The sequence below is a fragment of the Biomphalaria glabrata genome, chromosome 2, assembly GCF_947242115.1.
Source record: "Biomphalaria glabrata chromosome 2, xgBioGlab47.1, whole genome shotgun sequence".
NCBI classification, from domain to species: Eukaryota; Metazoa; Mollusca; class Gastropoda; family Planorbidae; genus Biomphalaria; species Biomphalaria glabrata.
The window spans coordinates 52,932,502-52,947,099 of record NC_074712.1 but is presented as its reverse complement, the minus strand read 5'-3'; the positions used below and the strand labels follow the sequence as shown (position 1 = coordinate 52,947,099).

The 14,598-nt window shown below is 35.7% G+C and overlaps 1 protein-coding gene across 20 annotated transcripts in view; it reads left to right on the top strand.

Annotated features, from left to right (window-relative positions):
• The window catches only part of LOC106077152 (sorbin and SH3 domain-containing protein 1-like), a 148,311-nt gene that overhangs the window by 71,668 nt on the left and 62,045 nt on the right, over positions 1-14,598 (top strand). For all 20 annotated transcript variants that reach the window (XM_056021383.1, XM_056021390.1, XM_056021382.1 and 17 more), the window contains exons 2-3: positions 920-1,074; positions 13,715-13,803. In XM_056021383.1, coding sequence (XP_055877358.1) covers positions 920-1,074; positions 13,715-13,803 — 244 coding nt within the window. The remainder of the gene's footprint in view (positions 1-919; positions 1,075-13,714; positions 13,804-14,598) is intronic.

Here is a 14,598-nt window from a genome sequence, read left to right as displayed (position 1 = left end):
GATAAATACAAGAGTCATCTAAAGATTGATTTATTTGGTAGGCTCCAGTGAGATAAATACAAGAGTCATCTAAAGATTGATTTATTTGGTAGGCTCCAGTGAGATAAATACAAGAGTCATCTAAAGATTGGTTTATTTGGTAGGCTCCAGTGAGATAAATACAAGAGTCATCTAAAGATTGATTTATTTGGTAGGCTCCAGTGAGATAAATACAAGAGTCATCTAAAGATTGATTTATTTGGTAGGCTCCAGTGAGATAAATACAAGAGTCATCTAAAGATTGGTTTATTTGGTAGGCTCCAGTGAGATGTGGTGATGGATGTCTTGGTTTTTTATTGGCTTATGAATTACTATCAGTATCGACATTTTTGTACTGTAAATGTAATACCCACATTGTTAAGTCTTATTTTGTCAGTCTTCAGTTCCATGTTTTCATTTATGAATTTAGTATTTTTCAATTTGTAAGTTCAATTTCCGTATCGCAATGGCTGTGAACAATAAGAAAGGTTGTCTGGTCGTGTGGGTGCGCTCTGTACTGTCTCGATGGTTCCGGGTTCATATCCTGCCCTCCGCCGTCCTCCATCGTTCTGCGGCAGGTTTCAGCTTGGATGTAATAAGCTTCAATTCTTAAGGAACATCAGAAAAGCAAGCAATTAAAGCTCTGCATTTAACGACTGTGTTACATAAACAAAGTTATTTTGAAGAAATGTACTACCAGATTGTTTCCCTTTACCCCCCCCCCTCTTCCCCCGTTTCGCTCCCCCTCGTTAAAAATACCTGGGCTAGTGGGAAAATTGAGACCAAAGAACATGAACACACCTAGCGATAAACTTTCTTAGTCTCTGTGACCTAACCTTGTGTAGATACTATTGATTGCGTGGTGACATTCCACTGATTCCTTGTTGTCATTTTCTTCCAGATTAACCCAAATAGTAAAGCATTTCACGAAGGACTTCAAGTCAATGACCAGGTGCTAGCCATCAACGGTCAAAACATTCACGGATTAAATCACAGTGAAGTCCAGTCACTTATCAAGAACGTCAACACTGGCAGTTTAACTCTTCTGTTAGAAAGGTAAGTTTAGGATCACTCAACCAGGCTACAACGATATTATTTGTCTGCCTTAACCCACAGGCTATGTTCAGTTTCTTGATAGAGTCCACCTCATTGTTATCCCCCCCACCCCCAGCCTTTTTTTAAAAAAGCCTTTATTGCCTATCTTTAACTATAAACTCTTTTCAAATACCAGCTTCTGAAAAAGTATTTGACTACCTGTAACACTGAACTTACGAGTCGTAGTAAGGAACTAGTTCTTAGTAAACGTCTGTATTCAGTATCAGACTTTTTTTATTTGGATCTGCATTGATCAATAATACCAATTACAACTGTTAAAGACTAAAAATAAATAGGTCACTATTCACCAAATAAACTCTATTCCTATTCAAACTCCTTTCAATTCAATTCACTTATACGAATCACTCAATGAACCGATGCATTTATTGATGATTTACTCGCGATGTGGTTTCGAGTGCATGCATTACTTTCCTGCTAAAATCTTCAATTCTGTTTCGTTGGATAGACAGACGTCTCTTTAACAAACTGACCAAGGTTTCATGAGGTCAAATAATTGATTTCATTCTCGCTTACAATAAAAAAAAAAAGCTTCTTTATCGGAATTATGTGAACTTGTTGGGAGGGAGGGTCTTTAACGTAAGACTTAGAATCCTACCCCGTTTGGAATCTATAGTTTATAGTCACCAAACAAATACAAAAGTTATTTATAGAACAGAACTGCCACTAAACACTGCGCGCGTTTTACGTCTGCTACATTAAGAGCGGTTCTCACACGTCTGTTCTGATAACACTAGCCAATGATTTAGTGAATTTCTCAAGAAGTATTTGACATTTATTCCAAGCCAAGACTTATATGTAGTCTAAAAGTTATTGCTTTTTTACAGTGGATACATCTTCTTGTTAGTACTTAGTCTGAATATGAAATGTAATATAACTTGGAGACCGCTGTTTTATTTAGTTCTTTAAAGGTAATAAACTTTTGACTCTAGGAGTCAGTCCATTTCGTTTTATCTTTGATATTTCTTAATATTAAAATTCTGAAGTTGTCAACACACGGACATTTCTAAAAGCTGCCTTTACATTCATCCTGACACCTCACATCCTGACATCTCACATTGTGACGTCAGCCAGAATTAATTCATTTTGAAAGAGAGGTTAGGAGCTGGGGACAAAAGGGGTGGGGATGCATACAAAATTGGCCTTGGCATTAAAAATTGAATAGATTTGTTTAGCTAATTGAGGTAACAACATAGGTCTACAACAGTTGAAAAATGGTCATTATTATTTATAATTAATGTATTTCACTAGTCCTCATATGTTTAAATAGGCGTGCGTGTGTGTGTGAGTGTGTGCGTGTGTGTGTGAGTGTGCGTGTGTGTGTGAGTGAGTGTATGTGTGCGTGTGTGTGTACACGTGTTTCAGTCGTCGCACGCGTTTCTGTTTCTTTTTATTGCCTCGCGACCCAATTAGAAACTTTCATTTTGTCTTCGCCTTCATATTGTTTCTAGAGGTCGACGTCAGTTCTTAGTTGTTTTCAAACCACATTTAGAAACACGCACACACATCTTTCATATAGGCATTTTACACACACTTCTCATACATATCTCACAAATATTTCTCACATAGACTTTTCACACACACACACATCTCCCACATACTTCTTACACACGCCATGCATCTCTAAACTATAAATAATTTAATGATTTGACAGTTATCTCAAATCTCCCCCCCCCCCAGTCCGGAAGTTAACATTTAATTTCCACTGTAGCAAACTGTTGCTCGAATTGACCAGTTCCACCAGATATTACCCCCCTCCCCAACTTTTTTACCTTGTTCCATTGAAATAGTTGACATACTCAACACACACACGTGTATATATACTCCCCTAACGCTAGTAGTCTTTTAACAAGGAATTACTTTTTTGTATATGCTCCACTTGCAGTGATGGGCTCAACGTCACACGAGAGCAACTTGAGGCCATTTAGGTCTTTCATGCGCCCCCCCCCCCACGGTCAATCTTTTATTTCTCTTTTATTTCTCTATAGTCTAAAAGCCATGCGCTGACAACTATCTGATGGTATTCTCAACAACATCAGAAACACTAATGTTAATTACAGTCATCTTGTCAATCTTTACAATTTACAAATGATATTTTTGCCCTGTAGGTTAAATTCTATCTGTAATGGATAATGTGTTTTTTAAAGTTGCCATCAAAATATGCCAACCTTACTGTTGTATTGATGCAGTCCTCCAGGGAACAAAGGGATGCGAACGTGGATCTCAAACAGAAAACTATGGACACCTCTGTTTTACTACATCAATACCATTTTTTTCATACAGATTTATTTATTTGAGGATTTTATTTTCGTCTCATGTCATAAAACAACATTCAAGGACAACTTATCTGTATACTTGACACATCTACATCAAATGTGATGTTTGTTCTGGCGTCTGGCGACTACGTCATTTTTTTGTTTAGGGATAAAGGAATGAAAATAACAATAATTTAACTTCCTCTCTCAGACCTTGCGATCGATGGGGGAGATGTTGTAAAGACCACCCGTTTCAGTGACCATCATTAACCAGGATGTTAGGTGGCAAGCACAACGACCAACCGTCTTTATTTTCTCCAAACTATCGTCAGATACCCATTAGAACTGGGTGGACACAGAGGGGCCTTAAAGATCCCGAAATAAAAAAAATTCCAGTCTTCAACAGGATTCGAACCCGGGACCCATTGGTTTGGAAGCCAAGCGCTTTTCCACTCAGCCACCGCGCTTAAGGAATAACTTTGACACATCATTTTTTGCCTCGTCTCTCCGGAACAGAAGTGGTCTGCATCAACTGTGATTAACGAACTTAAGGATAATTGTTATTATTATTATTTGTTTAATTATTATTGTAGAAATGAACTATTTTCCATTCTCTGGCACTGCCAGTGTCCAGCTTCGTTAAATGGAAATTCATTTTATTGTAGTCCCTTTTACAGTGTCCAATGATAAATTTTCTGATGATATGGCAGGTCTGCAGAAGTACTGTCATTTTGACGGGTAGTAAGTATCCTCTTAGGAGTACTTGGGACTTCAAATGTGTCAGTAAGGTCAGGTGTCAATTATCCTCTTGGTTGATATTACAACATGGTGGATTGTTATTTTAGATTATTTTCATAGTTGTTTCATCTCAGGGATTAGATTATCATGTTGTCTTCGATTTTAGTTTTAATATCAGTTTTCCCTGTATTGTGGGATAGTGGTAATGCGATGTCAATGATGGTTGAGGATTTTTCTGTTTTGTTGATAGACAGTAAATTTGGGTTATCTAAATCCACCGTCTTATCAGTTAAAATAGGTCTATCCCGTCGCGAGTTAGGAGGCTTACTTTTAATATTATTATTATTTATATTTATTTCACACAAATAATCATTAATAAAAAAACATGCAATATACTGCACCTTCTCTCTCTCTCTCTCTCTCTCTCTCTCTCTCTCTCGGCAATTACTTATTTTTCTTTTAAAAAATCGGAATAGACTTCACTTGAAAGTAGTCTCCAATGTTAGTCTCTATAAATACTCCTCTAGTTATCTAGTTATCAACATATCGGAACTCCAAATAGTCCATGTTGTTATTTCCCTTGACACATTTAAAAAGAACCACTTTGCTAGCCTAAAGTGCAACTTTCTATTCTCATGCTGGAGTATATAGGTTAGTGTTGTAAAGTGCCGAGAAAGCTCTGAATAGAAACATTCATGTACTCAAACATCACGTTTACCTTGAAGGTAAAGTCTATTCAGCTTCAACTGCTTCTACTGTGTGAGAAATCGTGGTGTACAGTCTACGTATAGACAAAGTACTCTAGCGCTGGGTAGTCTTACTTCACACGGTACTCTTCTCCAAGACATGTCTCATTTAGTTTCAGTCTATTCTCCAAGTAATTTAGATGATTCTGTAGTTTGGTAAGGCTTTTTGTTTTCTTTCGTGCAGCGCTTCTCAAATTAGAGAAGTTGTACACCCCCCCCCCCAAAACCGGAAAAAAAAAAAAAAAACATTGAGTAGTTGGCGGACAAATATATTTCCAAATACTGAGCCGGGTTTAAGAAGAAAATTTACTTTCCTCTTTTTTTTATATATTACTGAATGACATTTGTTGATTAAATTTTAAGAAATTCCTGTTAGTAGCAGAAGCAAAAAAAAAAATTTTTTTCTGTATTTGTTTAAGGAGGGTTGCAATTGTTTTACAAAACACTAGAGATGTCCACTTCACTGGTTCGGAGTCTTACCTCCCTTTAAGACCTTCTCACAAGAGTTTATTCCGTGCCCTGATATGTTACATTTTGATATTGAAAATCTTTAATCTCTTCTTCCTTCTGCTCTTGTCAGATTTATAGAGACAAGATGGGAACAACTAGAAAACTTTTGTTTTTACCTTGTTGTCTGTTTCTACCTTGTCTGTTTTTAACTTGTCTGTTTCTACCTTGTTGTCTGTCCATGCAGTGCAAGACGTGTCAGTTCTTCTCACCTTACAAATATGTTTGAACCTTCTGGCTACCCGGCCATAGAGTGGTGCCGATATTCTCCCATGGGACTTGTTGACGGTCAGTTTAGACCACTGAAACTATTTAGAGCTAGATGTAGTCAAGAGTTGGAAGGGATTGTGTTACCCACTGACCTATCCAGCATCATTTGGACATCATAGGATATGGTTCATTGGGCCATTAACAAATGGACTTTTCACCACTGTACTCTAGATACACCCAGTACTGGTACTATGCACCAACATGTGTCTTATCTTTAGTTAAAAAAACAACTCGAATCTACAAATCTACTATTAAAAAGTCTCTTCCGGATTCGAACTAGAACTCCTTCAGTTGGAAGTAAAATGATTTTCCATCCAGCCCATTCACACGCGTATAAATCTCTTTATGAAGCAACACTTCTAGGACTCACCCTATAGGCTAGTTGTATGTCTATTAATACGTAACAACACGTGTAGGACTCATTCTATAGGCTAGTTGTATGTCTATTAATACGTAACAACACTTCTAGGACTCACTCTATAAGCTAGTTGTATATCTGTTATCACCTAACAAGTCGTCTAGGACTCATTCTATAGGCTAGTTGTATGTCTATTAATACGTAACAACACGTCTAGGACTCATTCTATAGGCTAGTTGTATGTCTATTAATACGTAACAACACGTGTAGGACTCACTCTATAAGCTAGTTGTATGTCTATTAATACGTAACAACACGTCTAGGGCTCATTCTATAGGCTAGTTGTATGTCTATTAATACGTAACAACACGTGTAGGACTCACTCTATAAGCTAGTTGTATGTCTATTAATACGTAACAACACGTCTAGGGCTCATTCTATAGGCTAGTTGTATGTCTATTAATACGTAACAACACGTGTAGGACTCACTCTATAAGCTAGTTGTATGTCTATTAATACGTAACAACACGTCTAAGGCTCATTCTATAGGCTAGTTGTATGTCTATTAATACGTAACAACACGTCTAGGGCTCACTCTATTGGCTATTTGTATTTCTATTAATACGTAACAACAAGACGTCTAGGACTCACTCTTTAAGCTAGTTGTATGTTCTTTTCATGTAGCAATAATGTCTTACTATAAGAAGTATTTGAATATGTATGCAAGATATGTGCACGCATTCCACTTTAAAAAAAAACAAAAAAAAACACAAGTTTTTGTCATTTACTCGCTTTTTTATATATATATTTCATCTTTACATCCTTTTTCTATTACATATCACATGACAATGGTATATTCACTCAGGTAACATTAACTTGTGCTGAGCACATCTAGATCTCTAGTTTAATATCACCAGATTTAAAAATGTCTGAATAAAAAGCAAATATGTTACATTGATTTCACAGGATACCTGAAAATTATATTTTTTTCAAAACAAACTTTACACATGGATACATTGATGTCTTGAGGTTAAAATAGGCCTCTATTTATGTTTTTCTAATTATTTTCTCCCTTTGATATTTGCAAACTTTTCCCGCCCTTTTTGCTGGTTGCCTTTGGTATAAAGTAACAAAGTAAATCCAGAAGGTTAAATGGTATATGTCTCCTCCCGTATCCCCACCTCTCCCCGTGGTGTAACAGGTTACAGATGTGTTAAAGGTATCTAAAAATGTCAGCACCCTCAATCAAACCACTGTTCTGGCTCCTATGCTGACGTAATAACTCACGAGGAGGAACTTGCAGTCTGAAGCTAGAGTGACGGCCCCTTTCAACCAATATTAAAGATATGTTAAAATATCACGCTTGTTTCCGTTATTTTCTTACTCTAAGTTACTCATTTGTATAATGGCATAGTTTCTATAGTTATATGTGTCACGTGATCACAGTTTCCCTATTTGTTGATGTTATTATTCTTAAATGTAAGTTTATAACAGTTCTGTATTTTAACTTTACTAAAGTAACCTGCAGTTTTATCCCGCCTGGATTTCTTAACATAAAATATTGATTTTTACACACGGGCATATTAGACCTAAAGGCATGGATTGACTTTATTGGGGCTTATAGATTAAAAAGAAGCTAAATCTAGAGTTAATCGTAGCCTGATTAAATGAGGATGTGAAATTTAAGTCTGTGCGATCAATCAAATCTGACTTAAAAGTAACTATATGTAAATGTAGGTTACATGTAGGCTATCTAATTTTCTATAGTTCTAATGTGTTTACAAAATGTACTAGTTGACGAGTGTATCGTGTGACCAGCACAACATCAACTGACCTAAATCTCTGGAACATGTTACAATGAAACATGGAAGTAGCATTTAAGGAAAGAAATATATTAATATATATTAGAATACTATAAAACTAACACCAGCATATTGTATTTTTGCTAGACGTGTCCTGCCTTTATAAAACTTTGCTACGTGGGTATGAGTTCGTCTCTTATAAGATGGAACGTCTGCTTGGATTAAGAGAAGAAAATGTTTGTCAAAATTACAAATGTTACACAAATATGTTGCCTCGTTGTCTGTTACGAAGGGAACTACCCCCCCCCCACACACACACACCTAGCAATGTTGTTAAACACACATACGCATACAATTATCTACGATGACTTACAACTTGTGGCCTCTAAAAGACAAAAAAAAAAAAGGTACAGAATTCTCAGGTTAAGGTCATATAAAATAAAACATAACTTCGACTGTGTTGATCTCTCTTGGTCTCTTTCTCTGTCACTATCTGTCTCTCTCTTTCTTGCTCTCTCTCTCTCTCTTTCTCTGTCACTATCTGTCTCTCTCTTTCTTGCTCTCTCTCTCTCTTTCTCTGTCACTGTCTCTCTCTTTCTTGCTCTCTCTCTCTTTCTCTGTCACTATCTGTCTCTCTCTTTCTTGCTCTCTCTCTCTTTCTCTGTCACTATCTGTCTCTCTCTTTCTTGCTCTCTCTCTCTCTTTCTCTGTCACTATCTGTCTCTCTCCTTCTCTGGCACTATCTGTCTCTCTTTCTTGCTCTCTCTCTCTTTTTCTCTATCACTATCTGTCTCTCTCTTTCTTTCTCTATCACTATCTGTCTCTCTCTTTCTCTGTCACTATCTGTCTCTCTCTTTCTTGCTCTCTCTCTCTTTCTCTGTCACTATCTGTCTCTCTCTTTCTTGCTCTCTCTCTCTCTCTTTCTCTGTCACTATCTGTCTCTCTCCTTCTCTGGCACTATCTGTCTCTCTTTCTTGCTCTCTCTCTCTTTTTCTCTATCACTATCTGTCTCTCTCTTTCTTTCTCTATCACTATCTGTCTCTCTCTTTCTCTGTCACTATCTGTCTCTCTCTTTTTTGCTCTCTCTCTCTCTTTCTATCGATGAAAGATCTAGACAGAGTATCGTGATTCTTAATATCTAGATTAGAATATCACATGCATAAGTATCAAATCTACACAAAATTGAGCCCTAGTAAGTCGAGGAGAATGTCTCAAAGTAAAGAGTAAGGAAAGGAAGTTCTGTCAGATCTCCTTCCTCGTCTTCCAGCTACTGACAAGCCAGCTCCTAATAACTAAAAGACTCTAGGTCTAGATATAAATATATATACGCCTGCAAGCAAATGGTCGAAAAGTTATTTTATAACATTATTATTTTGTTTAATTATATCTAATACACTATATCATTGTTATGAGAACCTGTACTCTCTAGTAACTAATTAGTACATCTTGAAACAACAATGACTGAACCGGACAAAGCAATCTTTTTTTTTTTTTATAGTCTCTGACAATAGTAACGTGATAGGTCACATTAATTTTTGTTAATACCAAGCTCATATCGAATCAATCTGTCTTTTAACCCTTTCGTTCTCTTTCTTTTGATATGTTGAAAGGTTCAGATCCAGAAATCATTTATCTCTGAAATGAACCGCGCAGTGGCTTCGGTTCCACGACAATTCGTTCACTGACATTTCGTTCACCGACAAATCGTTCACGACTTTTCGTTCACGCGACTATTCGTTCACCAGACATTTCGTTCACCCGACAATTCATTCACGCGACATATCGCTCACGGACAATTCGCTCACAGACAACTTGTTCACCGACAGTTGGTTCACGACAAATCGTTCACGCGACTAATCGTTCACGAACAATTCGTTCACAGACAAATTGTTCACAGACAAATCGTTCACTAGATATTTTCAAAAACAAAAAAATGCTAGAGATCGGGCGTGATCCGAAATTCTTTGTCAATTTTTGTTTGTTTGTTGTTAATATTTTGTTAACGAGGACAGTATGTGATAAAAAATTATACTTAAAAGAAAAAAGAGATCTTACAAGCAAGCTGAAACATTTAAATGGGCCCTCACTTTACTATAGGTAACATTTTTACTTTCAACATGTAGGCCTTCTTTTACACTCATGTCCATTATGTGGTCTTGTTCGACCTACCCATATTTGCTTATCTTCTTAATAGCGGTCCAGATGTTTAATTAACATACCCATTTTATTGATATCTTATTAACAAAAACAAATCTTATCTTATATAATACAGACGTTTCTTCAAAAAAGAAGATGATTACGTCATACGCGTCATGATTCTGCCACGTCACTGGTTTTCCTGGCTAGCTCAGACACACTAGTATTTTTTCCACAATCCTTTCAGTGTTTTTACGAGAGATAATTTAGATTTTTAACAATGGTACTAGATTTGGTACAATATATGGTTTCACTGTTCAACTCTGAACGTCACATACTAGATACAGATCTAAGGTTAATACTTATCAATTAAGACATCTAAGAAAAAAAAAAACTAATTACATATAGAACACTAGGAAATATTTTGGTTCCCTATCAAAAAATTATAATTTATTGCAAAACAACAAAATAAAAATGTTTCAATAAATTTGTTATTGAAGTCAAAGCAATCAAATTAGTCTACCAATGGGTGGTCACATATAGAAACAAGTTAACTAAAATAAAAATAAAATAAAACTTCTTTTAAACTTGATGGAAAGTACTATACTAGTGTCTAGTAGATATTTTTAATGTGTTCAATTGTTGAACATGTGTATAGGCAATGTCCAATAAAATTGTATGACTTCCAGAGGAGCCAGTCTGTCTAGCACTCCACTAGGTGTTAACTAGAGTATCCAGATGAATGGGTAGATTCCCGGTAGATGAAAAAAAAAGAAGGGGGTGTAAAGGTATATTAAAGGTGAAAGTAAAAATGTAACCTATAGTAAAGTGAGGGCCCGTTTACATTTTTCAGCTAGCTTGTAAGATCTCTTTTTTTTATATTTTTTTTTCTTTTAAGTATAATTTTTACCACATACTGTCCTCATTAACAAAATATTAACAACAACAACGAAATTAAATAAACTCGGATTTGACCTGATCTCTAGAAATTTTTTGCATTTGGAAATAATAGCTACAAAAGTTTTAATGTAAATAAATTAAACACGCGACGAGAATATATAATATAAACAATATGTTACTATCCAGTGAACGATTTGTCTGTGAACAATTTGTCCGTGCCGTGAACGAATAGTCGCGTGAACGATTTGTCGCGTGAACGATTTGTCGTGAACCAACTGTCGGTGAACAAGTTGTCGGTGAACAAGTTGTCTGTGAGCGAATAGTCCGTGAGCGAATAGTCGCATGAACAAATAGTCGGGTGAACGAAATGTCTGGTGAACGAATAGTCGCGTGAACGAAAAGTCGTGAACGATTTGTCGGTGAACGAAATGTCAGTGAACGAATTGTCGTGTCCCCAGTGGCTTCATGGTCAGGCAGTTCTACACATCGTGTTTCTTCTATAGAAAGGCTTCGGTCCCAGAGTCTTGTTCGGGCCTCTCCATATAGTATGCAGCTTTGAAGGACATGGTCGGCATCTAATAAATAAATAATTGTTTAAAGTTTCAACTTGATCCGAGAATGGATGTTAATTATGTAAGGGGAAGTAACCCTACATCGTATCTGTGAATACAGAAGAATAGTTTTACGTTATTGGCATCAAAGAAAATAAATTAATCACCAGTAATTAATTGACGAATAGGTTAATTTTAAAGAAAAATGATACAAGTCTTGTCTATGCCAATGATAAGTGTGCGTTTCAACTTGAGCTTGAATGGATGTGTGAGAAATAACGTGTACACACTATTTACTAGATAGACATAAAGAGTGAGTTGATATAAGCTTTGTAAAAATATTTCCAATGGCGCAAATTTATTATTGATTGTCCAGATTACTCCGAATCTATTAAAAAATGAAAGACGTGATGAATTCGAAATACTTTTATGTAGTTTCACCTAATATAAGCTTTGTTTCAAAATAAAATAGTTTACTTGTTTTTCTGTCAAGTTCAACTTCTCTCGTATACATGCATAGAAACATTTTGTAAAAATTTTAATCAATTATCTTGTTGAAATATTTGTGTATCACAGCAATGGCTAGCAGGAGGATTGAATATCTTCGGACCTATCGTGAATTTGCTTATTTGGTTGTCGCCCCATGGTGTTTGTTTACATTTGTTAGCCTGTGTACAAACCGTATTTCGTGTTGTAATCTCTACTATGTGTGTGTTTTTTTTTTCTATTATAAAGTAGGCATTAAATAATAGTACTTCTTGTGGTACTATCCACACAAACCTACAATGTTCTCTAGGACTTTATTTGTCACATCATTAATGTGATCCAGTCTTATAGTCACGTAGTAATGATACGTTAGTAAGTCATGAATTGTACAGGAAAGTACGTAACTAATATAAACCTTTGAACTGTACAATCATTCTAGTCAAAGTAAATACTCTTCCTACTGGTAGGGTCCTCTTCTAGAATGTACAGGTACATATCGCAAACATGTTTCATTATCGTTGTTTCAGCGCTTAAAAAGCACAAAAAATATCCTAAAACTTTAAAAAAAAAAAAACAAGGTTACAAAGACAGTTTGTGTGGAAACACAAACTCAAAATCGGCCCCCGAAGTGGTCCACCCAGGCAGGTAAAAAAGCAGGTTTCAATATTTTCAGAAAGAATATCGTAATGAAAGTATATCGTAGGCAAATGACAGAGAAAATGGAGAAAGAAGGTTGACAGATCTTGTGTGGTGCCCCAAAGGTCCAGCAGACCACGGGATAGGTGAAAGTGAAGGAGAAGTTCGATGTGAACCTGGCCTAACTAATGTCGTATAATGATTTTCTAATTGCTCTGTAAAGGGTCAATCTCTTCTTCAAAGCCTCAAGAAAAAAAAACAACACTACTACATTTTCATAAAAAGAAAATAAATTCTCCCCTTTCTTCAGTTCAGTGTTCAATGCTTCCCTTATTATATTGCAGTTCACGTGATAATATGCAGAAACTACTTACTAATTGTTGTTTTAAATTATGTCCAACTTATTTGCATAGTAAATGGATTTTGTTTTCTTTTAAAAAAAAAAGTTAACATTTTTTGTAAATGTAGAATTTAGAATGACAGAACTTACATATAACTTAGCAATGAAATTGTAAAAAAAATATATTTTTTTAAATCAAAAATCTAAAACCGTTTGCATAAATGTGTTAAAAACAAGGTAAATAGTCGTCTCCTTTACTAAATAGCCTCCCGTGTTTGTTAATATTAACTCTTTCTCTCCGTAATTATTTACCACATTCTGGTGGAATCAACGCTGGTATCGTCAGTTAGGAGAGAAAGAGTTAATAGTGAATAGTTGTACACATTATGTATTTTTATGACAAAACTGCTTGCATAGTTAATTTTAAAATTAAATTTTTCGCTTTCAAAAAAAGAAAAAAGTAGCTGTTGCATCAGAACTTTGAAGGGTTCAAGTCTAAAATGTCACGATGTCGGATTTCCACTATCTTTTCTAGTTTACGAGATCCAAACGGGACGGACGGACAGACCACACAAAACTAAACGCGTCTTTTCCCCTTTCGGGGGCGCTAAACATACCCTATCAACTCTTCCCTTATTCTGTTCACCGGATACGCCAAAACGCTAGCTATTTATTTTTTTTTTTCGTGCTGTATATGAGCATGTGTAATGATGAAAACCTGTCTTAATGTAAATGCCCCAAAACCAAAGTCTGTCCTTACTCCGGCCTCATATCAATACAAGTCTTTATCAGCGTTTACAACGTAGCCCTACCAAATTGTACTAATACTAATGGTCACCTTTTTTTTTGTCTTTGTAGGGATACCCACACACACAACGGTCACACTAATGGTGGCCACCGCCCTAGCCAGGTGATTCCAGGAGGCGGAAGTTCTCTAGGATCCACAGGTAAGGTCAACGTGGCAGACGAGTTTTCATTTTTGTCTAGTAAATATTGTTATTGGTCACGTGGTCTGGAATATTGTCAATATAAATGTATAAATATATTTTCTATTTCTACCTGTTCAGGCTGTGTAGATAGATGTCTGTTCACATTTCACCTGTTGTTTACCTTTGAACATTTTTTTAATATTCATTTGACATATGCCAAACTTTGTGCTTTAACTGTACTGCACTTTGGTTTTTAATTTAAGTATTTGTTTAAAATTAGGTATCAGTCTTCAGAATCTATTTAAATTATCGTACACCAGATATCAGTAAATGTAGATAAAAATTACATATCTCAACAAACTGCCTAGCTTTAATTAACAAAGTAAAAAAGGGTTCTTTTTTTATGTCTGATAAGAACTAATTTTACACTGAAATTACAAGCAGTTTTACCTTCCAATATTCTCTATCCTGATAATGTGAATATTCTTGTTGTGCCTTCTAGAAGTGTCGGTCTGACTAATGTGAACCATGTCAAACGAGGGAACTGCCGTCTCGAAAATAAATTAACTTCAGCACAATTTGAGTATCTTGAAATCTTTGACTAGAGACATGTTTGAAGCAATAGTACGTAGACTTATACTCGTGAGACAGATTGTAGAATGTATTGTAGTCAAACAGTATGGTACTTGTGTTCCACTGATGATATGATTGACAAGGATTCTACACTGTAATACTGTCAAGTAAATACGTGCAATTACTCTTTGAAAATATTCCTGTAAAAAAAAAGACATTAAGCAAAAAAGAAATATGTGT